The sequence below is a fragment of the Pseudochaenichthys georgianus genome, chromosome 9 (assembly GCF_902827115.2).
Source record: "Pseudochaenichthys georgianus chromosome 9, fPseGeo1.2, whole genome shotgun sequence".
Classification (NCBI taxonomy): Eukaryota; Metazoa; Chordata; class Actinopteri; order Perciformes; family Channichthyidae; genus Pseudochaenichthys; species Pseudochaenichthys georgianus.
Genome location: NC_047511.1, coordinates 15,304,834 through 15,332,274, shown reverse-complemented (window position 1 = coordinate 15,332,274; position 27,441 = coordinate 15,304,834). Strand labels below are relative to the sequence as shown.

The window sequence follows — 27,441 nt, the reverse complement described above, 5'->3', positions numbered from 1 at the left end:
GAGATCTAAATATCACTTAAAAAACGTATTGTACAGTGTTTGCAATCCACATTGTGAATAAAAATACCAACAAAACAGACAGTGTACATTACATGGTACTTTTCCAAGAAGCTTGATTCCACTATGACGATTAAAATGTAATAAAATAAAAAAGAATACAGTTTGGAGAATCAAACTGATCAAAGGTTTATAAAGTCTGTCAGTCAGTCCTGCTGCAGTTTGATAAGCTGCTGTCAGAGGGAGGGGTGGGCGCCCGGCAGCCTGTCGTAGGGCACAGTCAGCCCGATGTTGTAGTTGTACCCGGAGGACTCGATGTAGTCGGACCTGCAGATGGGCAGGATGTGATCCTGGGACAGCGCGTCCTCCGAGAAGTCGTAATGGCAGATGACTCCTCTGTGTCTGAAGGATAAAAATATGAATATGTTCAACAGAGATATTAATTTTGTTCTTCCAAAGTTGTTAAAAGTGGATGTTTGAGAAGGACATAAGAGGTTGTGCAGGTAACTTGTATGCCATACAAGTTAGAATTGAGTAGAATATGTTTTCTTTCCCAACAAACTCTTTAAAGTACTTACAATTAAGAAAAAACAAAATATTGGGACAATATTATAAATCACTAAGGAGCAGAGGAATTCTTAATAAATGTACAATAGGGGGTGAGGAAATCTCCAATTCATATATTGTATTTTATTTTTCTATTGAACACAAATTATTTTATTTTACAATAAAAAGAAAAATAGGAGGTTTGAATACAAAAAGAGAAATAAAAAAATCCAAATGACAAGAATGTTAAAGCCAGATATTTTTAAATAGACTAACACACGTTGGCTAAATGTGAGGCACAAATAGGAAATCATCTCAACATATTCTCGCCATGATCTAAACTAAGACTATTCTGAGAAGGGGTATATTCAGCTATAATTGTAGTCATAACCCCATGTTACCTATTCCTCAAATACCTAGAAGAAAGACAGACATGTGGAGGTATGGTCATTTAATGGGCCACATCCCAATTGGTTAAAAGCTTTTGTGTTTTTTGTTCACCTTTTAAATGACTACATGCTGCTCTGTGGGCATTAATAAAACATGCAGCTAAGAGCAGCAGGTTGTCCGAGGGATGAGTTCCCAATTACATTTTGCGAAGTATTAAAGAGCCTTTTTTAACACTATCCCATTTGTAAATATTCGGCGCAGTAATAATTGTTTTGTAAATACACACTATATTTTGCCTTTTAAAAAGGCATAGCTCAATATTTTGGAGAATAAAATCTTCTCTCTGCAGCAAAGCCAAAAAGCGTATTTCCAAGGTTGAATTTGCTTTTAAAAAACAGAATCATTCGGTTTACTGATTTTGTATGACTTAGAGACTCTGTAAGACTATTATGGGGAATGGGAGGTGGATGTCAAGAAGAGATCCTTAAAAGGGGAAGAAGAAAAGTGGGAGGGGGCTCAGTGACCTGCGGTGAGCTGTAAGGTCATCGTCTGTGATGCAGGCTCCCCTCGGCGACTTGTCATCGGGGATGTTGGCGGTTACCAGGGTGCTGCTGTTGAAGTTAACATGCCTGACAGGATGCCTGCAGCAAAGACAGAGAACAACACCTTCAGCAAAATAATGTTTAACATTATTTTAATTCTTGTACACATTTGTATTGTATCCCCTACAAAACGCAGCATACTCTTCCATTTTCCCCAGATAAGTGCCATGTAGATGTGGTACTATATTTGGTTTCAAAATAAAAGCCTACATGCATCTTAAAGGGGCCCTATGATGCTAATGTTCAGGTTCATTTTAGCATGTTGTACCTCTAATGGGACATGTTTACATACTTTAATGTTCAAAAAGGTCTTTTCTCATACTGCCTGTGTAAACCAGGGCCCAGTCTGCTCTGATTGGTTGGCTCTGTATTGATTGGTCAACTGCTTAGAGATGTCCCGCCCCTTAGCTAGCATGTACTGTACAATGTGTTGTAGCGCTGGCCAATAGAAGCTGTAATGTTATGTAGTTATTTCACTATGTTACGGAAGTAAACAATGAAATCCAATGGAGGCGTTTCAGGGGAGTGTGTGGGAGAGAAGCTCCCTCTGGAGAGAACGTTGGGATTTTAGCCTTTATAGACCATTTACATGCACCAAGACATAAATAACACACTACAGGGAAGGGAAAAACCTAAAAAGCATAATTGGGCCTCTTTAAATATTAGGGATACTTTGCAATTCTTGTTATTTGTGGCACTTGCAGTAAAGAACAACATCAACGTAAAGAAAACAAACCGGAACAATGACTCAGTTAAATGGGTACCTCTAATCTCAAAAGGCACACACCATAACTGTGATGTGTAAGAAACAAACAGAAAAGCTTGGTTGGAAAAAGACATGAGACACCTTTGAAGACTGTTTAACTTCACATGTGTATTTTATCACTGTAGCCGAGTTCCCCTCCCTGTGGCTCAGAGGAAAGATTATCCCACCTGTTGTGCATCTCCCACAGCTTGGATCCCATCCTCATCTCCCACACACACACCAATCCCTCGCCTCCGCCGCTCACGATCTTCCAGTCGTCAATTTGAACGGAGGTGACACCCAGGTGGTGGCCGTACAGGGACGCCACAGAGGAGCCGGATCGCAGGTCAAACACCCTCACCCTGAAACACAGTGAAAAAGAACAAAGGCTTATTTTTGCCATGTCATTGCGGTGAGCTATGCCAATTGAGAAAGAATATTTGTGATGCTTTAAAGTGAATCAAGTAATGAAACACCAGTCTAAAATGGCCTCCTAATTTCTCAAACACTGTAAGGATGAAAGATGATACGGATAAAAAGCGATACAAGTGAAGTGAGTACAATGGTATCAGTCATTTCCATTTCCAAGCGTTGTTATTTTGTATCTCATTTCATGCACAGTGGGAAAGCTCCAAGACCGCAGAAGAGAACGAGTGCAGTGTGTCAAAGAAAGCATTCATTTACAGACAAAAGGACACTATTCTTGTTCAACATTCAGCCAAGAGAGCAAAGACAAATACAAACCGAAGCGGCAATACAAGCTGTAGCTCCTTAAACCACATATCACAATATGTCATCTCCTGCTGTCTGTCTCCAGAAGGGATTTACCTCGTTCACTGGATATGGCATAAAACAATACACTCATAATAAAAAAGAGTAACATAAAGTGTAGACAGAAAACATGAAATTGATGTTACTCCACCCAACTCTTAGCATTACTATATATTTGTTTAATGAATAAATTCCTTACTTATTACATTCGTCTTCATTTTCTCTGTATTTTTCTGATTGCATGTGCCATTTATTTACTCAAATCAATATTCAGATATTGTAAGCTCTGCTTTGAGAAAGGCGTTATATCCTCTTTTATTAAATCATGATTATTATTATGTTGCAAATGTATTATCTTTTCGATTTACACACGGCATCTATTGCACGTCTGTCCGTCCTGGGAGAGGGATCCCTCCTCTGTTGCTCTCCCTGAGGTTTCTCCCATTTTACCACCTAAACTGTGGGTTTTCTCCGGAAGTGTTTCCTTGTACGATGTGAGGGTCTAAGGACAGAGGGTGTCGTATTGTCATACTGATATTCTGTACACACTGTGAAGTCCACTGAGACAAATGTACCATTTGTGATATTGGGCTATATAAATAAACATTGATTGATTGATTGATTGATTGATTGATTGATTGATTGATTGATATTAAAGTAAAAGTAAAAGTATTATTACTATTCATTATTTTAAATAGGCTGATCATTTAGCTTGCTGGGTTTCACAAGCATCAGAAGCCCATGGGAGCTCCGGCTCCATCTGTTGTCATTGTGGCTTTATTGCAGCTGAGAGCGTCCAGGACATGACTCCATCCAGCTCGAGCTTCTTCCAGGTCTTCATTACCATAATCAAATTCACTTTGGGGACTCTAACAGATTTAATTTCCGCTCCCACAAATGTTTTCAAGAATCAGCGTTAAATGTCTAAATGGGCACTGCGGTCCTGTTGTCTGCAGTTCGTTTTTCCTGTTCAGTGGCATTACGTGATGGAAGCACACGTTTAAACAATGAGGGCTGCGCGTTACTGGCAGCCAGCAGGGAACCATGATGTGGAGTGAGTTGTCGGTGCCCAGACTCCTCTTCATTAATCAGGAGGAGCTGTGTCTAATCAGAGGAGTGCTGAGAGGCTCAGATATCTCCAGTTAGTTTCCCACCACTGGACGACACATTCATCATCATTCACTGAGGACTAAGTTTGACACAGCCCTGTGGTTTGTCACCCTAGGTGGTCTTGTTGGTATTCCGTACGAACGCATAACTTCCATATTCTAACGCGATTTGGCAGTCGTAGTGCACATTAAGTGCTTTGACAGGCTTTGGTACAGTTTTCTATTCTGCCGAATAAGTTGTTAGTTGTTTCCCGATAATTTCAAGTCAATCAGAAGTGACACAGAGGATGAAGTTAAGTACCATCAAATGATGAACAAGACATTTTTATCAGACAAAATTACTATATTTAACTTTAAGAAACAGAAACTCAATAACGATAGAGTCTAATTACTAAGACAAAAAACAAAGAAACACAAAAACTGGACAACAACATTGTAACAACCTGTCTATCACATGTAGCCACTCCCTAAAGCATTTGCTGCGTTGTGGTGTATTTCTCTCTAAAGTGGACCATTTATCAAATTCAATGAGTTGTTGAGAACATACAAAATGGTTACGGAGGGTAAAGAATCATGTGATAAGTTGGTTAATTTTTTCATTAACTTCTCCACATTAGGACTCCTTCTTGCCCCCTGCTGGCTTTTTGAAACAATGCAAGTTTAAGATACTCCTGTTCCCAATTACTTTACTTTAAAGATCGGGAGGCTTGATAAAAAAAACACGCATCAAAAATGAGGAGGCAAAATGTATTGAATATATGCTTCTTTTTTTTATGCTGTGTATGTACCGTAATTCTCGGACTATAAAGCGCACCTGCATATAAGCCGCAGCAGCTAAATTGTCCGTCTGTCTTGCTCTCGTTCTGTCTCTCGGTTCCACTTTTACTTTGGCGCGCTACCTGTCTCACTCTTTTCCGGCCTCCAGATTTTCCGAGATGGGTCTGGCTGCAGACCGCAGCAAGGAGGCGGATCCTATAGGGGCGTTTCCTATAGGGGCGTTTCCTAACTTTTTTTATCCAATAGCAACAGCAAGGATTCCAGCTGCTTTTATAAATCCTCGCAGAAGAAGTCATTGTTCGAGTGATGGGAATTCCAGCTCTTCTTGGTGAGCCGGATCATTTGGCTCACCAAGAAGAGCCGGCTCTTTCGACTCCCAAAGGGCTCTTCAGTTTACCACATATTATACCTTTTAATTAAATCAAAGGTAGCCCTGTTTTGACTAATGAATGATGTAAATGTGTACACATATATCACTTAAATTATTCAAGACATCCTTTGTACTAAAGTATTCAAAAGTAAAAATGACATGTTTAATATAAATGATTTGCTGTGGCCAATTGTTTTCATTGCATTTACAGACCCGTGTAACTCTCTGATACCACCCAATGAATGCATTGACTTGCTTGTTGAACCACGCTACACAAAACAAATGGCAACACCTATACAAACTATTTAAAAAAAAAAGGGGCTACTGTATCAACTTATATAAAGTATATAAATATAGTTTTTCTCCCTCCAGGAGAGGGGAGCGTGCTTTGAGATCAACTGCTAGGCTGCAGCGGGGAGAAGAGGGGGACAAAAAGAGATCTCCGTCCTCCGTGTTTTATTCTTATAGAAGTAAGAAGAGAAGTAATGGGTCAAAAACCCTCCTTTTTACGCAGCGGTCCAGACATAGACATCATAGCTACGGCGACACATATTCAGTTGCCAGTTACTTTTGGCATTAGGGCAGGGATATCTTTCAAGGTTTGACATAATGAATTGTGCTACTTTTAAAGCAAGCAACGATGTTTTCAAATCTGTAATCAAAAAGCTCCTCAAAAACACTATAGAAGCAGTTCCTGCCGTTGTTACGTTAGTTCAAACAGTAACAACGGAATACTTTTCTTAGCGGATGCATGTCAATTTAAATCAATACATAAAACTATTTTTTAAATCAATAAAATTTTTTTCTAAATCCATAAAAGCATTTCAATTATTATTGGGAGTCATGTCGTTACTTTGTTGAGAATGTGCCGATCGAGATCCCTCCGCAAAAACATAACAAAAAACGGCTCGTTCGCGGGCGAGAGCCGGCTCCCGTCGATCACTATAGGAAACGCCCCTATAGGAAACGCCCCTATAGGAAACGCCCCTATAGGATCCGCCTCCTTGCTGTGGTCTGCAGCCAGACTCTATTGGATTTTCCTGCTGGAGCCCGCCGCTTAAAGGTGGCGGGCACGGACCGGTCATAGAGCCCATAGTGTTAAAGGTGGTTAATTTTACCTGTAAAATCCATAGATTTAGGAGGTTCCCTAGTGGCCGTTAGCTGTACAATAAAAATGGGGGAAAAAGTCGTGGCCTATAGTCCGAAAAGTACGGTAATTTATTATATGTAATGTATTTTATCTGGACCCTGAGCCTGTAATACAGTTTTGATTGATTGATATTGTTCTCACTTGGTTCTTCAAGACTTTGTCATGGGCTGACTAAGGTGAGGACAGCCTTTGCCATCACAAATACTGCTAGTGAGACATTTGAAAAGCATATTATACAACAACAAAACTACTTTTATGATTTGCTTTCAGTTTGTTGGCCTGTACACCATCCTCACAATGACAGTTTTACTGTCTTGTTTCTTAGCTGCAATAATGTTAACCATGTCCACCCTCTTGTGTAGCATTATAGTATGCTAATGTTCGCTAACAGTTTCTAAGGGAAGCTGAGGCTGATGGGAATGTCATTAGCTAGATGAACGGGACAATTCATTCTAAGGGAAGCAAATCTCTGTACAAAACGTGATCCACTCTAGAGTTGTTGCTTTATGGTGATGATAGAGGAAGAGTCAGAGGACCATCAAAGTCATCAGGAACTGAAAGGATCAGTATTTTGTGCCAAGTGGATGTAAAAGTTGAAATGTGTCGCGTCTGAGATGATCACCAGTCAGTAAGACCGATCCACCGATTACAAAAGAGTCTAAAAAATGTTAACGTCGTTTTGACCAACAGATCAACATTGCTATCCCTGGAGCCATCTGACTAATGTATTGTAACAAAAAATCAGTTTTTAAATTGGCAATAATCTGGTTAGTTAGATTGGCAGGAAAAAGCCAAGTTACATCCAAGACTTCAAGTGGTCCTAAAACTGGACTCAAGAAGCCCAGTATAATGATAAGTGTTCAATAGCCACAGGTAAGCCTTCACCATTTCCGCCCTTTACCTCGTACTATCCAATTTTGCTCTTAGCCACCATCTTTCCCTTTGCACAGATGCAGCCTTTTTCTAAACGGACTTATCAGGACTCCTCATTCGCTCCCTGGATCTCGCAAAGAACAGAGGGACAAAACTAATTTGGACAAAAAGAAGGGTTGCATTAGGCTTTGGCCTTAAGCCACCCTGTCAGAGGTCCAAGATCGCCCACTGTCCCTCAGTCTCCCTCATTTGTCTTCGACTGCGGGCTGTATCGACTGGGGCCAAGGGGAAACTACACATCTATCAAAAGGCAAAGACCGAAAGTGATGCAAAAAAGGAATCGGATAAAGACTCAAACAATGCTCTGGCATGAAAATAAACAAATGTTTAAATCAAAGCTAAATATTTCCTTTTGGCACGTTCATATAGACATTTTTTTACTTAGCGTGGTTCAGTTCAGTTGCTAGGAGTCATACCTAGGAAGAAAAATGGGCTAGACAGAAATCTAAACAATATGATGTGGTCTGTCTTTCACTTTCAGCCAACTACTTAACAGCCAGATGGATTTGGTGCTGAATAGAGGCAGCAGGGGCAGCTTTGGGCCAAGACGTGCCAGGGATGTTTCTTTTCCTGCCAGCTCATGCACCGCAGCACCCGCTAACAAGTGCAGAATAGATGAGAAGGCCTCTTTTATGAGTCTTTCCTCATCTGGAGAGCCAGGTTAGCGATGTGGCAAGTGTGTGTACACGCAAGATGTGTGTGTTGTTGCTGGATGGCATCAAGACGGACAGATATTTTCCGTGTATAGTATAATAGATAATGAAGGAGACAGACATTGTATTCAACACAAAGAAAAAAACATCTCACATTTACATATGTCAATGCCTCGTTCTTGTTTTTTTTAAACTTGTTTTTCAAGGCAACAAAGAGTCTGTGAAGTGGGACTAATGCACTAATTGAAAAGAGTCGTGTCGTCTCACACTCTTTATTAACACCTGTTCTCCACTGCGTCCTCCTCTTCCCTGTCTCCTTCACCAGGTGCCACTGTGGGAAAACTAATGAACAGACATGTCTTTCTGCTTAAGTCCCTGGCTCAGTTTCAACACCTTTTCATGTTTGAATTAATCGCAGGGTGTCAGTATTGGGATATCTTTTCCTATTTCACCATGTATGTGAAAGTATCCTACCTCCTGTCTTTGTTTCCACACACCAGCAGGTGAGGAGGGCTGTCTCTCAGGTTGATGCACGTGAAGTCTCCCAGCGAGTCGCCCACAGAAGACACAGGTTTACCCGTCTCTAGGCTGTAGACGTGGATCTGAGAAGCAGGGAAACACATCAACCCTTTCAAATGTATAAAGTCCATTTAACCTACTGATGCACTAACACCATAGGCGGAGTTTGACATTTGCGCTTGGGGGGGCAAACATTTTTTATTGACGTCAGTACACAGTCCCAACTATTGCGTGGGGTGCTACGGATACAGTAGCAATAAAGCCAGCGCTCACCGCACTGAGTATGACTTTTCCACATACGAACACAACTCGTCCCGTCATGCACGCCTCATGCCCGCCGTACACACACACTCATATGGAAGGGGCGGTCTCTCCCCCCAACAACAGTGTATTACATTATGTAAAACTTATCATAACTGTGCACATCTTATACTTATTTGATAACTACTATATCCCTTGGTTACTTGAACACACTACAATATTATTAACCAGTGTCCTACTTAGTGCAGAAGTAGACGCCTTAAACGTCCCAGAAATTGGACGTTTTAAAAATCGCCGCAATACCCATTACTGCTAATTATTGTAATACAATAGCTGAATCACTTGTATGCAAAAAAAGGCGAGTGAACTTGTGTCCTTAACCTCATACGTCACACACACACACGTCACAACATGCGACTGCTCAAAAATGAAATTATTTCAAACAAAACATGATATTATTCAGATTTGTATTGTAACAATCATTATATTACATCTATTAAAATATTTATATATACGAAATATTTTTATTGGAACAGTTTTAGACGTAGTAATGCTGTAACATATTTCAGCCACTAGGGGGGGCAATGGCCCCCCTGCCCCTCCCCGCAAAATCCGCCTATGACTAACACCAAATGTGAGAATAACATCCTGCGTATGTGTTTACAGAGTCGACTGTGTAAGCTTTGGAGGGTGTTTACATCTTGGAACATTAAAAGTACGAGATGAATTGATAAGAAACTGGAACAGGAGATAAGACTATATTAAGAAAGGAATGTAAGGGTGTTTGAGCGTGGGGTAGGCCGTGGTAGGGGTTCATGTTGTTTTGATATAAACAATGCTGTAACAGGAATAGGACTATCATAAAAACACAATAATAAAGGATTATGATCAAATAATGGTACAATGAACATATTAACATTAACTACACAACAATGAGGAGTGAGGCCAGATATTACAATACAATCTTATGGCATGTACAAAACAACTGAAAAACGGAAATAATCCTTACATGTTTGACTCAGGATCTGAGATCTGAAGAAGTGTGTTTATCAAAAAAAAAAAAAAAGTGGTGTGTTATTCTATAGCTTATTTAAAAAAATAAAAAATAAGTCTGTATAATACAATGTTGCACGCAAGTCAACACATATTTCAAAGCATGGCAGTGGTGCAGAGTATTACCTTTGTTTAAATTAAAGCAATGGACAAAGTTTGGTCTACTGTGAGTGAACTTAAAAATGTTATCTTTCGTACCTGCCAATTCAATACATGGCACAATTTAACTCTACACACTGAGAATGGACATTATCATATTCCGTACAGAGGACAAACACAGCTTACTGAAGTGATGCTTTGCCAGTTAATTAAAACAAACCAGTAGTTAATTGTTAAATCTGGTGATTACAACATCAAACTAAACCTAAGGGCATTCTTCAATTACTGACCAAGAAGCACACCACCGCCTGAGGCTCTGTGGCTGCATCAAACTTTCTTTCTACAAAACTACAATGATGTCATCTGGAGCCGGCCTAATTGGTCAATTAGCGGCTGGTGTTTTCTCATCCAAATGAGACAGAACTAACAGGATAACCGCCAGGAAAACTTTGAATAATTAAAACAATGAAGACATTAAATTGGAAGAGGGGAGGAGGGAGAAAAAGAGCCAGAAGGTAGACACAAATACAGAGTGAGATGGAGAGACAGCGACAAAGATAGAGAAGTTTGAAGGAAGACGGGATGATGTACGCTTTGAGGAGGTGCCAGCAGTTTCTGTGCGTCCCTTATTTGGGCCAAGCAGAGCTTTAATTGTGCACCACCCCGGGGCAAAGCCCAAATCACACCTGACTTTGAAATGACAGCTTGATAGGATTTGGACGGCGGAAGGAGGTGGGGGGGGGGGGGACGCAGAAATGAGACTCAGCCTGCTGTTCATAACAAATGATTACAATTTAGGGCAGATATTTGTATTAAATATCTGCCCACCTCGCCCACTAAAATGAAGAATGGCACTGAGGGAGGCAAAGGAGCTGCTGTGTGATTATGGGGGGGCTGTGGTGAGACTGCGGCAGAAGAATAATGGTGACAGACTGGAGAGGAGTTGTTGGGTTAATGCACTTTCTGGAACCCCGGTGAGGCTTGCAGACAAAGGAACCCTAATGGTGGCTTGTACTGGAACGTTAATGTGATTACTCTCTTTGCTTTAAAAAAGATTAAAGATGAGGCAATCATTGTTGCGGTTTTGAGAAAAGCTTTTATGGCTCTGTTGCCTGCATTGTTGAACACAAAGCAGAATTTGGTTTGGTTTTGGGTTCAATTTTAAATGTACCCTTACACGCCATGAATATTGATGGCCCCGTAATACGATTACATCATACTACTTAGTATTATTGCAATAACATAATATTGCTATGTATTACCTTTCTTCAATGAAAATGATGCAGTTTGTCTGTGATCTGTTTTATCCAATAAAATGACATTCTTAGCGCATTTAAGATTTCTTACTCGGATATCTCAATTAGTTCTGATCAACTCCTGGCCATCCAACCTAATGATGAAGAAAATCAACACCAAGAAGTTTTATTTGAGATATAAATACTTGATCAATAATAAACGATTGGTCGTTGTGCGTGTATTGATACTATATTGCACCGCAAAACAGTGTGATGCCATGCGGTTTGCATTATTTCCCCTCCCCCTAACGGCAACCATGGGCAATGGAAGGCCAATTGCTTTAAAACGTAATGTTTTCACTCCAGACTTCACTAATGATTCATGAAGTATAAAGAGGAACTTATGAGTAAAATAACCAGCTGAGCTAAACGGCTTGAATGAAATCTGCAGACTGTTGACTTAACATGGCCCATGATTCCCCATCCTTGTCATACAAACACCCACATCTGAAACAAATATGGCTTCAGAGCTACATTTGGTTTAGACACCATGTGGACAAACAGAGATTAGCACATTGGACCAGATGCAGGGAATGAGTTTGATGTCATGTGGGATGGGTGTTTTTCCAAGTCATCCCAACAGATTAGTGTCTCAAACGTGCTCAAAGTATACAGCAGCTGTATTGTTGTGTGTATTTTCACAGCTGTAGAGAAAACTGCTTACAGTTGACTTTGATCCATCCCCAGAACAAGTAGTCATTTTGGGGAAGGAACAAGCAGAGTAAAATGCAAATCTTAATTTAGTTGTGCTGCTTGGTTCATTGGTAGTTGTTATGGGTAGAAGCTGTTTGCTATCAACAAAAAGGCTAGATGGATAAATTAAAAAAGTAAGTCTTTCTAGTGTCATTATCCAAGATAACCGTTCTGAAGGAGCTATAATAAGTCAGTGTGCTGCGTTCTAGTGAGGGTGCGTTTATATTGCATAGGAGTGTGTATGCTGTGTGTTTGCATGTAGGTGTGCAAGGCAGATTCAGTGAAGTGGCATTTCCCAGCCTAGCATAGCGGTTCGTCTAATTGTATAGAAGTTTATGAAAAAATGACCCTACTTATCACTTGATTTATTACGTCAGTAAACATTATGAGTCATTCTATATCAGTGTTTCTCAAACTTTTTCATACCAAGGACCACTTAACCAATAAAAAAACACTCGTGGACCACCTGACTCCACAAATATCAAAAAACACATCGTTTTTCAGATTACAAATCGTCTGAAAATGGTACAAACAAGTGGAAACATGTGTGACGAAGATGTTGTGCTGGGCTATATCATGCAATCGAAAGTGAAACCTTAACCTCGCTCTATTGCGGAGATATTCCCGCGAGAGTGCGGAAAACTGAAATGTATTTATTAATTTCAAATGTGAAATTTTACCGAAATACTCACGGACCACTAGGGGTCGCTCACGGACCACCAGTGGTCCGCGGACCACACTTTGAGAAGCACTGTTCTATATAACATAATGTTCATTCTGTTCCCATTTAGAGTCAAATAAACAATAAAGCAAAGTATAGTTAGGGGCTACCTTGGGATCGACAGGTCTCTACCATGGCGTTGTCCGGTTCGGTTGTTGTCCGTGTTATCACTTCATGAAAGTTTTGATTTTGACTTTTTTCCGGCAACAATGACTCAAAATGCCAGAGGATTTAAAACCTTAGTCCTCAAACCGATTGGATCGTAAATTGACCATATCTACTTCTTATATACAGTACAGACCATGTTTGCAACAGTCTATATAATCACATAGTATTCACTTCCATGTGAGTTCTATTAAACTGAGTTCTAACTATTAAAGTTATTTTTTAACCCAGGAATCAGCCGGTCTGGGTTTTACTGACTAAATGATCCTGATGGACGGGTGTCTTGATGCTGATCTCTCACAATACTTTTACCTTTTACAGATTTCTGACAGCACTCGTGCTCTGTGGTCGATCCACTGCAGTGGATGGATAGTTTGCCAGCTTGTGTTGAAAGCCCAGGCACAAGCTGGGTGTCTGCCTGGGAGCCACTGCTCCACTGGCAGGAAGGTTGTGAGCAGTAATGAGGACCTGGAGACTGGCTCCAACCAGACGCACACACAGCCAAACCCACTACACCAATAAAGATGGTGAAGGCTCGGAGACAAAGCCAAAAACATGCCAAAGTATAATGAAGAATCTTCTATATCGACAGAGAGATAACATTTTGAAACAAGACTTCAACAAATTCACCACTGATGCTCAAAGAAGTTAACAAAAATATGCCAATGAAGTTGAGTTCATCAGAATATTGTAAATTAAAACATATCAGTCTTCTGAGAGACAGGAAAAAGTGCGAGATGACTTTCTTGGCTTCCATTTTGGTAGATTTTAATTAAGCATATGTTTTCAAAAGCAGCTTCAGAAAGGTCTGGGATCACTAACGGCTGTTGCCAATTCATGCTTTCTCTCCTTCACAGTATGAATTTGCAGTTACAAGCGTTACGATAGTGACAGACAGATTCATTAAATTTGTGAAATATTTTAATTAGCAATTGAGTTATGCTAATCATGTGAGAGGAGTTTGGGCTAAGATCACTATAGAAACAGAAAAGGGTTGTGTTTCTGGGCGTAACATGAAACAAATCAAACCTAAAATGCTTAGTATGCTAGGAAAGAAAAATAAATGCTGGAGATAAAAATAATGACTTAATTTAGTAGAACATCTGAGATTATCTGCATTTATAAACTCAGGTCGAATCAAGTTACTTTTGCAAAAACTACAACTATGGGATAATACTTCCATACTTTGGATCAAATGGTAGTTAGTGAGCAAACTAATGACTGTTTTCATTAGCCATAGACCCTCAGATTCTTTTTCTAATAATTGGCAAAAAAAATATTGTTCTGTAGAATAATAATAAAATATGTTCCAAGGTGACGTCTCCAAAATGTCTTGTTGTGTCCAACCACAACCTACAAATATACTGTTTAAAAAGCTATAAAACTGAGAAATGCATATAATTTACATATATGTGTATATGATATATACTCACATAACATTCAATTAAATTAATCAATGATCAATAGTTGCCAATTTTTTTGTTTTTATCAGGTTATCAATGAATCCACTAATCATGTCAGCTCTCAATTAAATAAAGCAAACCACTATGTAACTGAAGCTCAAACACATCATGTCTACTAGTTTCTGCCTCGTAACATAATAGAGGATAACATATCATTCATATATTCATCCCCTGAAAGATGTTTGCCTGTACATCACCCAATGTGGCTTTGTTTGTGTCATGATGAGGTGAGGCTGCTGTATCCCCTCACTGCTACTCTCTCTTGGTCCACTGTGTGGTGCTTTAGAGCAGTCACTGAATCCAAGTATGGCTGTGCCTTTTCTAACAGGGGATGATGTCAGTGGTGAAGCTGTGCCAGAATCCATAACAAACAGATTGCTGCACACACACAGCGTGCTCCGGTGGCGGTTTTAAAGCATCCACTCTGCAGGTCCTTACTGCAGCTAACATCGGCTTTTTAAATGACAAACTCCTTTATTTATTCTTTGTTCCATCCATTAACATTGGCAGAAACATATCTTGATGAAGTAAGCTTTGTAAAGCATAATGACTGCTGCATAGCTGCCTCCTGATCCCAAAAGAACGGTCTGTCTCGTGGCTCTTTGTGCTCCCTAAGTAAAGGCTCAAGAGTCAATTAGGTGCACAGGGTCCTTAGTAACCTCATATTTTTAGAAGCAAACAGGTGCAGCTTAGGGAACCAAAGTTTATCAAAGTGCCCTTGAAGGCTGTAGTAATTAGGAGGCAGAGCCCAATGAGAGCATGTCGCTATTTAGGATTGCGAAACAAATACCCTGCAGGTACGTGGCTTTCATTTCTGAGGGGAGACAATGGGTCTGAGGGGACACGGTGTAATAGTAATCACACTTTCAAGAGATTCTGCTAAGATTGACACAAGAAGTGTTTGTTAGCAATGCAACTACAATGTTAAATCAGATAAAGGTGTGGACCTGACTACACATATGTAGTTATTAGCCAAAGGTTGAACCAATTGTTCCCTGTTGCCAAAAGCCATGTCCTCACTGCTCTCCTCTCCATGAATTGTATTCCTGAAAGAAAAGAGGCATCATTCCATTTGAGCACACTTCATTGTTTGCCTTGGCAAATGTTCCAGGTTTTGTTATCGTGCACCTGTTGGAAGCACCTTGGAAAATGTGTTTGGAAACCTTTCATCTCAATGAGTAAGGACTGGGAAAAAATGTTATACTATTTTTTACAATGCATCTCAAATCTAGCTGCAGAGTTGTGAGGTTTTGCCATCTCCTCCGTCAACATTCCCTCCTTTGTTTGTCTTTGTTTGTCAGACGAGGCCTTGATACAGCTCCATCTATTCCACTAACAAACACTAGAACATTTCATAAACAAATTGCTGATACAATGGACTACTTCAGCTGTTCTATTGAGCTTAATCTGGGCCCAAGGTTTGATCATTCGAAAACATTAAATGTATTTGAAAGTTCAAGTTTTGACCCTGAACTTTGAAAAAGTACAGTGATGTATTCAAACTAAAATATGAATTTAAAACGTTTTTTCAGGTCGAATATCATTTTTGATTCAGAGAATTGAATCGGTTTCAAATCAGTTTTTTCTAGTTCAGATCGTTTTCAATTTCAAATCTTATTTTTTCGTTGCTGGTGTTGCACGGGGGGCGGGCCTTACCTGAGTGGGGATTGGAATCATGAGTGACAGGCCTTACGTAGTCATGTTGCCTTCAGGTATCGCGATAAATACTGCTAAACAATTTTTATACACAATACTCTCGTACTGGCAGTTAATCCAAACTGACGCAAGTGAAAAAGGGATATTTAGCGAGCTGCTTTTGATCGTAATGAGCAACAATCACGGTATAAGAGCAAGAAACTTTGCGTGGTGGTTGCAGTTCAGCAACCACACATCTTGACATTTGACAAATGTTCAGTATGATAAGTGTCCTTGGGTTTCAACAAGGTTTAAAATCAAATGTACTCTAGGTAGTTGTTCATTAGAATCCAGTTAAAAGTTGTTTCACTATCTATTCAAGACATTGTAATTGGTTTACTCTGATTGGGGTCAATGATGTACTACCTTCACCAATACTAGTGCTTAGATTTAATAAAAGCTGTGCAGGGACACTGAACCCACCTTGTTTCCTCCATCGTGCATGGCCCAGCCAGTGCGTTTCACTCCCAGTGCAACCTGGGAGTCGGAGGCATCGAGGCAGGTAACAGGGTGACCGTAAACTGAGTGGAGGGTCCGCGGCTCTTCCTCCCGAGGGTCCAACAGGTACACAGCGTCTCCTGCTGAGAGAGCAGCCAGCGGGCCCTGCTGCCCCCGGCCCGGCACCAGGACCAGGCTCTCTACCTGCAGGACAGACAAGACTCATGTACTCAGAGCAGAAAGAAGAACTGATTCACTCTCCAACTTAAGCTTTTGTGCAGTCGCATGAATTGAATTATTATATTATTACGGTACCTCGTTTTTTTCTCTAACATTTTATACAAATCAAAAAAGTGTTCTCATAGAGCTTTACATTGCACATTTAACACAACAATCTGCAACTAAAGCATGATTTCAAAAATTCAAAAAGACAGGATTTGTTTAAAAGGAGAAATAAAGATACACATAAAGGAAAGCCTATCAAGATGTTCCACATGTCAAGGTGACATGTTCTTGTTTTGTGAGAACATCAGTCTAAAACCCAACAATAGTCCATTAACAACCATATCCTAGAAAAGAATACATTCTGCATTTTTGCTTGATTAACAACTTATTAAACCTGATCAATAAGATGATCAATCGACATTGATTCATTGCAGCACTAGTAGAGCCAGACACTGAGATGCTACAAAATGTGGAACAAGACGAGGGTGTTAAATGCTCCCATCAGTACTTTTTATTTATTTATTTAAAAGTGGAGGAAAATGTGTGAGCCACAGCCATTTAATGAACACAACAACACATCAGTACGCAGCATTTCACACATTTGAGGAATGAAACGGGCTTACAGTCTTTGGGAGCTGCGCCCTGCAGAGCGTCCTCCAGTAGCCGCGGTCGTCGGCGCTGTCCAGCCGGACGTGAGGCCCGGCAGCCGAGCCCAGGCTGGGGCTGTCGGGGCCCAGGGCCAGGGCCTGGGGCCTCTCCGGGCTCTGGTAGTGGAGGAGGGGCTCTCCACCTGTCTCTGTGCTCCACAGGTCCACACAGCCTACACCCAACAGGGAAACACAACCCCTTACCATGTTAATAACTGCACCCTCACACAGAGAATGAAGCGTAATGCTAGCCAATGGGACAAAGTGATGAGTGTAATACAGCAGTGATTTCCAAGGTGAGCATCCTCTTAACATTGCCCTAACTTATTGAAGGAAAGATGATGGAATGGAAAATGCAACAAAAAAAGGAAATAATACAACATGTAATTGGATTAATTATAATAACATCTGTCCCCTTTATAATTTTATAATTTCCGGCTGCCAGTCAAAACATCATTCATCAAGTAATAAGCTGTAAGTGTGACCGGTACAATTAACATTTTAAATACAAATGTATAAGTAAAACAAATATTCAGAAGATTCATTTTTTTGTTTTTTTGTTTTTAGTTTTTTACTGTTTTAGTTTTTTAAGAGATCTTGCAAACATTGGGCAAAGGCTTTAAGATATATAATGTTAATTGGGGACCCTTGGGATGGACACATTTTGGAACCTGTGTGTTACACTATAAGGCAAAATCTAATTAAAAAAACGAATAATAAAATAATTATTTGGGGAAATGCTAAATATATTTCTGTAGCTGATGTCTTACCACCCCCAGGATGTGCTAACGGAGTACCCCAGCATTAACACTCACCATCTTCATACGCAGCAGCAGCCACCGAGCTGTTGACCTGGACGTGGCTGACCTGAGGTCTGGGGACAGAGTTGTCTGACAGGCTGTTGATCTTCAGAAAGGAGGCGGTGGAGTCCCAGTGCAGCGTGTCCCATAGCCTCACATCCCCAGATGTGTACCTGATGTGCAAACAAACACATCAAGTCACACTTAACATATTTAATTTAGCTTCGTACAAAAAGGCAGATGGATTTTAAAGCAGAATTGTCGCCCATAATAAAAAGTTTGTCTTCTCAAGAATACCTGACGTCACCCTCTCAACACTGAATCATTCCCCCTCTCACACCTTCCTCTTTTACTCACTCCAACTTGTTTTGTTTTTTTTGTAAATCTTTGTTACATGATCTTCCCAGTATTACAAGGGTGTTGTTTGGGCGAAATAATGCTGAACATCTAGCCTACTGTTACTGATGGTGATGATAAGCAGGAAGTGAAGGTTATCTTAGCATAGTTCACTGTAAATCAACATTTTATATATGTTTACACGTATGTAGTTTTTGGAAATATCTTAAATTAAGATATCAAATTAATTCTGATATCTTGGCACTACTTATGTTAACAGATAAGACCAGGGTTGAGAATTGTCAAAATGTTCCTTATTGATTTACCCTTCCTGCCTTAATTGTTTAATTGCACAATAACTACATATTTTTTTATCTGCACAGCTCTCCAATTTGAATAAAGTATTTATCAAATGTTATTATTTATTGTATTATTATATTAGTTATTACTTTTTGGATATTTGTATTTTGTACAAATATGGTCTTTATTTTAAACGTGTTACAATAGTCTTTAAAATGCAAATTCATTGTATGTGTACACCTACTTGTTAATAGACCGGATTTGTTTGGTGTTGAAATGTTATAAAACAGTATAAAAAGACCATCAAACATTTTCTATACTAAAATATTTCATCTGGGAAGTTTCAAAAAGCAAATGACTGCTTTTTTGCATGATAAATACCATAAGAAACTGATAGATTTCTAAAATGCTCACAGGTAACGTGCAGTTCGCAGTGTCCAGTTCAATAGAAGATGCCAAACTATTCAGGGATATTTATTATTATTATAATATTATGAGACCTCTTTGTCGCTGTCTCTTTGTCCCCAAATACTTGGGACAACTTATATTTGTGGAGTTCATAAATCAATTAACATGACTGTACGTATCTTTGTATTTGTTTTTCTTTGCATAAATTAAGATACTTCCAGCATAAAATTAAAGATATCCTGTTTCCCCCTATGTTAAACAGAAGCTCTGCCCTATACCTTATGCTCCCCTCATCAAGAAAAAAACAAGCCCGCTCGCTCACACTCAATAAGCTTCTCGTCTTTCACTTTATTTCCCTTGGCCCAAGTCAATGAGTTCTCACTGCAGGAGACGACAAACTGCCAGCATTCCCACCTCCACAGATACCATCATGTCTGAGCAAGAATCCGCCTCGCAGCCAGAGTGTGTGACACAGTGACAGCTAGAGTGGCATAGATGTGTCTGTGTGTGTGTGTGTGTGTGTGTGTGTGTGTGTGTGTGTGTGTGTGTGTGTGTGTGTGTGTGTGTGTGTGTGTGTGTGTGTGTGTGTGTGTGTGTGTGTGTGTGTGTGTGTGTGTGTGTGTGTGTGTGTGTGTGTGTGTGTGTGTGTGTGTGTGTGTGTCTCATCACAGGGTTTGGCAGGAAATAAAGTGGATTACACTTGTTCAATTAATTGGTGCATCGCATCAACACCGACTATCAACAGGATGATGAATCTCTCAAGTGATTTGTTAGAACTTTTGTTTGTAGAGGAAACCTTGTGCACATATAACAGCAACGTGCAGAACCTCAGCAGATTTGGCCTTTGTGTCCGTGAGTGACTGGCAGTCTCTCCTGTTGCCTTTTAATTGTCAAAACTCGTTCCACCGCTATTACAAATGGATGCTGTAGTTGCAATTGAATCGTTCTTGATTTATCTTAACTGCTGTTGATGTGTATAAACAAAGTGAAGTTCTTTCATTCAGATAAATCCCCCTTTGGGTACAGATAATGGGAAAATGTTGTAGATTTGTTAATAGCAAAGGTACAAAAGGACAGATTTATGAGTAGGTAGTGCTTTAATTCGTGTCAAGAATGTTTTGGTACACACTACAGTGAGCTAAAGTTGTGAAACCACTGTGTACTCTGATGAGACACAGCAGGACCGAGGGGAATCTAATCACATGACTCCGTGGAGACCCTGCACAGCTCCTCTGGGCAGACCCTCATGCTCCTGGGGGCAGAACATCATGCTCCTGGGGGCCCTCACAATCTATCACTCTCTCAGACCAAGAGTTTACACACTCTTACTTAACCAACTACTGCTATTTTAAGGATCATAAACAATACAGAAATGTACGAAATGAGCCTTAAAATGTATCATAAATTGAACTAAAAAATGCATTTCCTGCAGAAAATGCGTACGAATGCTGTAAACTGTGAACATTAGTGGCTGAATTTAGCTGAAAAAGCTTAATATGTTATTAGCTGAATGGTAGCTGTTTTTAGCTACAAAAACCAAGTAAGTGTGTTGCTGAACTTAGTGGAGAAATGCAGAAAAGTGAAATGATTTGAATCAAATTTTTACAGCTCAAATGCATTGCAATGGCTTTGTTGAAAACTTGAAAGTGAAATGTTAAAAGTAGGAAAAATAGTGAAGAAGCTTAATATTTAAAAGAAAAGGTTTAAAAAAGATAGTTTCAAAGATCAAAGGTTACCACGGTGACGACGTTATCAAAACACCTGTTTATGTGAGCCCAGAGATCAAAGGTTTCCATGGAGATGTGCTGTGAAAGGCGAGCCTTTCCATTTCATCTGAAGGAGAAATAAACCTCTTAACTATAGTTTAAAAACGGTAAAAAAAAATTGGGCGAATTGTCCTCCACTCTGTTTTGAGATCAAAGCACTCTAGACTTAACGAGCTGCGCAATACACACTCATGTTAAAATCTGAAGAAAGCCTCTTTACCAAGCTCCAAACTAAGTTAAATATCTCAAAAAGTGTAAAAGATATCAAAAATCTGAATACGAATTGAATAGTTGAAGGTCTTGTGATCATTTGAAAGTTGGAATGAAGTCTCTAGCTGAAAGTATGTGGAAGGAGAAGCAGTTGGCGTAAGGTCTAGGTAAAAGAGGATTTGAAGGCATATCCCATTGACTTCCATGTTAAAAAAAAAGAGTTTAAAAAGCTGAATATTTTGAAAAGTATGAAATATTTTGAAAAAGTTGAAAGTTTCCCATCGATTCTTGAAAAGGCTGAATAGTTTGATATTTGAATGGTTTCTGTAGCTGAAAGTATGCTGAAGTTATTGAGAGCCAAAGTATTGGTTGATTAGAAGATTCGAAGAACTATAGTGGAATGCTGTAAACAGCATTCGCACTAACTAAAGATGATCAATAATGACTTCCATCAGGAATTTATTTTTGCCGAGGGTGAAGGGGACAACTTTAAGTTAAAAACACTTGGAATCATCACGTAAAGTTTCTAAATCCTTCTCCTATATCATTTTATATTTGTTAATGTGAAGATGTTAAAATGCTGCTCTTTCCTTACTTGTCATTCTTTATTTTACGTTATGATAAGGAAGATTTGATGGTAAAAACATGGACTATCTTTTTCATTTAAGATTATAATACTTAAAATAACCTATTATTTTTACTATATTTACTGAAACTTTTCTCCAAAGCAACTTACAATGAGTGCTTCCAAATGTCTAAAAATAAATGTTTACAGCATTATTTAAACCTAGAGATATATTTGATTCCAATCAATGTAAAGGTCCATTTAATGTAGTCTTCTGTAGGCGACCAATCTCCTTTTTGTGTCAGTCTTGTGTTTGTGTGTTTTTTCTTTTACAGAGGAGGAGACCTCTAAGGATAAGGAGGGCTTCTGGAAAAAAATCTCCTGAACATAGAACAATGAAGTTAACCCAACCCTTTGTTAAAGTTTGGGTTGAGAGACCCTTTATGAAAGACATATTATTATGCTCAAGAGACTATTATAGATTGTTTTACCTCAGAAAGAATACATGCATGCAGAATGGTGAAAAGTCTGTTTCTGGTAAATGGACTGTACTTATATAGCGCTTTATCCAATCTTTACGACCCCTCAAAGAGCTTTTATACTACATGTCATCATTCATACATCATTCATACAGAGCAGTGCCACTTGCTCTAGAAAGCTAACATTCACACACAAACTCACACACCGTTGACCTTCGGAAGCAACTCAGGGTTAAGTATCTTGCCCAAGGATACATCGACATGTTGACTGCACGGACTGGGATCGAACCAACAACATACTGGTTGAAAAACCGTACCCCCTCGCAGCCACAGTCGCCCTATATGTGTACAATGCATTAGGGCATTGTGAGTGTTTCCAACAATAAAAGCTGTTATGCATCATAGCAATCCATGATCTCACTGTGCCATTACAACCCGAGCCTAATTGGAAGATTGGTTAAAATTGTGTCTTGAAAAGTAACTTGAAATGTTTCTGTAAATAAACCAAAAGGCAATCAAACATCCTGTGTACCTGTTATCTGACAGCTTTTAAACAAAAACAATGAACCTAATGCAAAGGTTTGTCTGTCAGTCACCATTGCATCAGTCAGCAAGACTTAAAGATTCAAGAGTCAAGGCTTTTATTGTCATTGGTACGTAGCTACAGTGTAGATATGTCAATGAAAATCTTAGGTCACAGGCTCCTCCAACGGTGTAACATAATATAAGTATTATGTTGAAGTGTGACATATTTGTAATCAAACCTCTACTCATCAACCTGTAGATTCATACAGGCATGTATGTGACAGAGAAATCAGAGGATGAATTCAAGGTGTGAGAGCAGTTAATGTGTATGCACATCAGATTACAGAATCATGCTTAAGTCCTTGAATCTCACCCAGCCAAGACGAAGGAGTCACAGGAGCTGACGTCACACAGCACCTTGCCCAGCTCGAACTGCAGCTGGCTGATGGAGCCCACTCGATTCTAGAGAGTAAAGAGAACCAGGCTGAAAACACTGTTGCAATTGTAGTGCAAGCAAATGCCCTTATTTCATTTCTAACAAAGCTATAGAGAAACAATCAAAATGGAATTATTTGTCCTTCCAATTTAAAATCAGAATAGAACATTGCCGTCACTGCCATTATGTTAAAATCCACTTGGATTTGGACTACTGTTTTCTTTGTACTGTTTCTGATTTTATGTAAAGCGTCTTTGAGCATTAGGAAAAGCGCTATACAAATCCCATGTATTATTATTATATATTAAAGTGCATGACATGCAAGTTCCTGGTTTAGACTCTGACCCTAGGACCTTTTGTGGTTTGTCATAACCCTCTGTCTTCATGTTTCCTGTCTGCCTCTGTGCGGTCCAATAAGTGCCCAAGAAGGCCCAAAAAGTATTAAATATTTAAACTACTTTATTTACCTTTACATACCAATATGTATTTTATATTTACGTAATTATATAAATGTGTTCTACTGGTGATGTTCATTAAATTGTGCCCTTATTTCCCCAGACAAACTCCAGTGCCAGTGTTGAGTTTGTGTGATTCTGATTGGCTGCTGCAGCAGGGCAGCTCGAGCCCACCTTCCAGTTGGAGCGCACGGTCTTGGCCGAGTTCCTGCAGTCCCGCAGCGTGCTCTTCCAGCAGGGGGAGTCAGACACGCTGGCCTCCTGGTGGTAGCCCTCCCCTCTGCACATCTTGAACCACAGAACGCCGTCCTCTGCAAGGACTCTCCATGCCCTGCTCACCTAGGAGGAGATGGGACAGTGTAACCATGGTGAATGAGTCAGAATATATTACCAGCATGCGTCATTTAATTGATTTGTGCTTAACGAGCTCGGTGGACTGCCAAGTTGGCTCTGTGCACCATGACGTGCTGTACAACACAACATGTAATTTATTCATCTTGTCACATTAACAGCACATAAGGTAAAAATGCTGCAATTCTGCATGTTGGCAGAAGTGAAAGTTAAAGGTTCTCTAATACATTATTTTTCATCAATATATTATAGGCCTCAGATATATACGAAACATGTCTCTGGTATTGTTGGAGTAGAACTTATCTTGCATGTGTGTGTATGTATATGTGTGTGTCAGGTTGAACGAAAAGGCCACTTTTAGGTTAAGGTTCATTATTATTCACATTGCCTGAAGCTAATGAGATGCGAGGTTACAACTGGGAAAGAGACCAGTGGTAAAACTCCCCTCACTTGATAGTGAACCTTGGTGATGGTCAAGAAGCGGTCAATGTGACGGAACGCCTCCAGGGCACGTGTGCGGAAGTGTAAATAAATGGAAACGTCTGCTGAAAAAGTTGCAGACAAAGAAACTGGGAGGTGGTTTGTCATCTTTCACCAAGGTCAACCAATAAGGAACAAGAAGGATTAGCTATAAAATGCTAAAACGATGTTTGGTTAGCCAGTATGATCCCGGGGTCTGCTCGAACTAAAAGTTCTATTGCATCGAACTCTGTCTGCCTCCAGCCACTTCTTTTGAACCTGTTAGAATGTGATGGTATAGTGTTGAGGAGATCCGGATCTTCAACTGGCCCAGACCGAGATTTCCTCCAACATTTATTTGCGAGCCCAGCCAGGAGAGTGATGGGTCTCTGAACAAAACCTGAAGCCTGGACGGGACTGCTGAAACTCAGGGCAAAGGTGGCCATCTAAGGGTAAGCAGGACTTTTTTCTAAGACTCTGCAGATACTTGTTGTTTCTGAGTGCAGCATGTGTCCGCCCAGGCTAAGGTAATATCAGAGTTGCTCCACTCTAAATAACCTAGTTGTTTGAAATGTAAGTATAAATAAAATACAATTAATAATAGAAAATACTGTAACCAATTTGAGAACAAATTTAAATGAAACCGGTTCATTAAAATTATACTACCACAGTATTTTGTGCCAAACACTTCAAGCAGATTACAAGTGCTGATTCTGTGTATGCAGCTTGAAATGCTAATGAGCTGCTGCTGGCCACGTCACTCTGAGAGAAATTTGGTTGAAAAAACATAATGTTCCTCTAGGAGGAGATTCAGGTGATAAGGCTACCTTCGTTGGATATTGGCTAACATCACAAAGTGGCCAAAATCTTATCAGCTCATTTTCAGACAGGACAAAAAGAGAGAGAATCCTTTCAGGGGACACATATTTATGGAAAACACAAGTTACCAAAGGGACTCTGGAATACTAAATGTTTGCTCCTCTTAAAGCCATTGTGGTGTGTCTTAAAAAAAAGAAAAAGAAACAGCTGCTAAATCACACTAAACAATACCTTCATCCAATCAAGACTGACACTCTGAAAGAGTTAGCCTAGAGTTGTGATTCCCAACCGTTTTAGTTTTCGCCAGTTGTGATTTTTGTAATTATTATTAGTGAGAAGGGTCTTTAAATGAAAATATGATTTGTTTTCTGTTTTGTATGTCTCCATAGTCTTTATCACTCCATGAGCCCTTAGAGTTATGTCGATACCCCAATGGGGCCTAGTCTAAAGCCGGCCTTTAATGGTTAGTTAATATTTGTTTTTATCCACAACTTTTATCAACCTCAACAAAATAAGGTAAAAATAGAGCGATTGATTTCAGGTGTCTTTTTCTTATGACACCACTTTTTTCTTTTGTTATATGATTAAAGCTTTTATCAGAAAAAGCTCCACCACAGCAGCTTACCTGTGCACATCGGCCCAGCTCAGTACAGTTGAGATTTCGGAATATTTTCAGGGCTAACTCATACGGCAGCTCGATATCAAAGAAAGGAATGTCGTTGACTTCATTCTGCAAAAGAAAGAAATACAACAAACATGTTATACTGATTTGATTCTGGTCAACCAATAACATCATCATCATCATCATCATCATCATACCAGGTCCTGAATAAGTTGATCCAAAAGCTCTTCTTCTTTCTTGACTTTTCTCTGAGGCTGCTGCTGTTGCTTTTGTTTTTGCTGCAGGGATTTGCTGCAGGCGTTGGTCGTGTTTTGATACTGCCTCTTTCTCCTGGTTCTCTCCTCCTGAATCCTGTCCAGCAGAGGACTGGTCCTCCCATCCAGCAAACTCCGTGCAATGGACACATACTCAGGCTGATCCTCTGTATCTGAGGCATCATCAGTGCATTCCCTTTCTGTTAGCTTTGAAGTACTATCGGCTGTGTTGAGATATTTTGAGTCTTCAAAATACCTTTTTCTCAAGTCTCCCTGACCTGACTGACTAGGAACATCCGAGGAAGGGGCACAAACAAGTCGCTCCTCGTCGTTTTTACTAGTTAGTTCTTCTTTCCAACTCTCCCTGAACGCAGCAAGTTCTTCCTCGGCCATATTTCTTAATCATAGTTGATCAAATATAAATTAGCAGGGTTAAAATCGTTATCATATGTATGTTTTAGTTATATAGACCAGTTTTAATGGTATATCGGCACCGACACCAAAGCGCAAAACAAGCACGTGTCCTTCTATATAAACAGTCCGACGAGGGACAACGCGCTGCTGTTCATAAGTTCCGCATATTTTCTATTCCTCAGTTTTATTATAGACTCGAACATTTTCATGCCAGATATGTGTTTGTTTTTCTCTTGCCACAATAAGCAATTGTTCTCAATGTGAAAACATATATTTAATGTTATTGGTTATGTGTGAAAAAACTAAAAATAATTGCATATTTTACAGTAAACAGAAATACTAAAGAGAACACAATGTCCCAGAGCACCCTACAACAAAGACTCATCGGACCATACCAGACAGGAGAGATTCAAGAGTTAACCATTGTATCTCTCTTTTGGGAAAAGATGATGTAAACCACACACCATGTGACAATGTAATGAATAATACAGTAGATGGGGAGAGAAAGGGAGATAAAGGGGGGACGCAAACACAGTCAAGGTTTGATGAGAGAAGAGAAGGAGGGTCATATATTATCAAGACGTATACAGAGACTGGTTGTTCTTTCAGGGAAAGATGTGCTGGCTGCCGATAGACCAGCATTTGCTCCAGCCGGGTGACACCACCTGCAATGCCCGCCTACCCTCGCCGTGCTCGGTGGCTCAGCAATTGGCTTCTCGCCTGCGGAGGATCGGGGACCAGCTGGAGAAAAGCTGGACGGACGGGGAGACGGAAAGCGGCATTAGCTGTTGCAGAAAGACGGTTAAGGTGACTGGGAAAGGACACCTGAAAAGCTTTCTGTACACTGCTATACACCTCACCGTGCTCGTGCTAGTCGTCGCGAGGCGACACCTGTAGAGCGCGAGGCGGGAACAGTAGCAACAGG

At 39.9% G+C, this 27,441-nt stretch overlaps 1 protein-coding gene across 1 annotated transcript; it reads right to left on the bottom strand.

Moving 5' to 3' along the window:
• Positions 1 to 18: 18 nt before the first annotated feature.
• fbxw8 (F-box and WD repeat domain containing 8) lies at positions 19 to 26,658 on the bottom strand. The gene is made up of 11 exons (XM_034090410.2): positions 26,046 to 26,658; positions 25,852 to 25,956; positions 23,772 to 23,936; positions 23,080 to 23,168; positions 18,133 to 18,290; positions 17,294 to 17,490; positions 16,431 to 16,649; positions 8,518 to 8,645; positions 2,469 to 2,642; positions 1,458 to 1,574; positions 19 to 399 (listed from the first exon to the last, which is right to left on the bottom strand). Exons 1-11 carry the CDS (start codon positions 26,493 to 26,495, stop codon positions 234 to 236), a joined length of 1,968 nt encoding a protein of 655 aa, XP_033946301.1. The 5' UTR covers positions 26,496 to 26,658; the 3' UTR covers positions 19 to 233.
• Positions 26,659 to 27,441: the final 783 nt, after the last annotated feature.

Bases quoted from the DNA above. Each gene is read 5' to 3' on its own strand.
- fbxw8 (XM_034090410.2), bottom strand. From the start codon at position 26,495: ATGGCCGAGGAAGAACTTGCTGCGTTCAGGGAGAGTTGGAAAGAAGAA. The intron at 2,643-8,517 runs GTAGGATACTTT...ACTGTGTTTCAG, and splicing joins TGTGGAAACAAAGACAGGAG to GGTGAGGGTGTTTGACCTGC. The intron at 400-1,457 runs GTCACTGAGCCC...TTTATCCTTCAG, and splicing joins GACCTTACAGCTCACCGCAG to ACACAGAGGAGTCATCTGCC.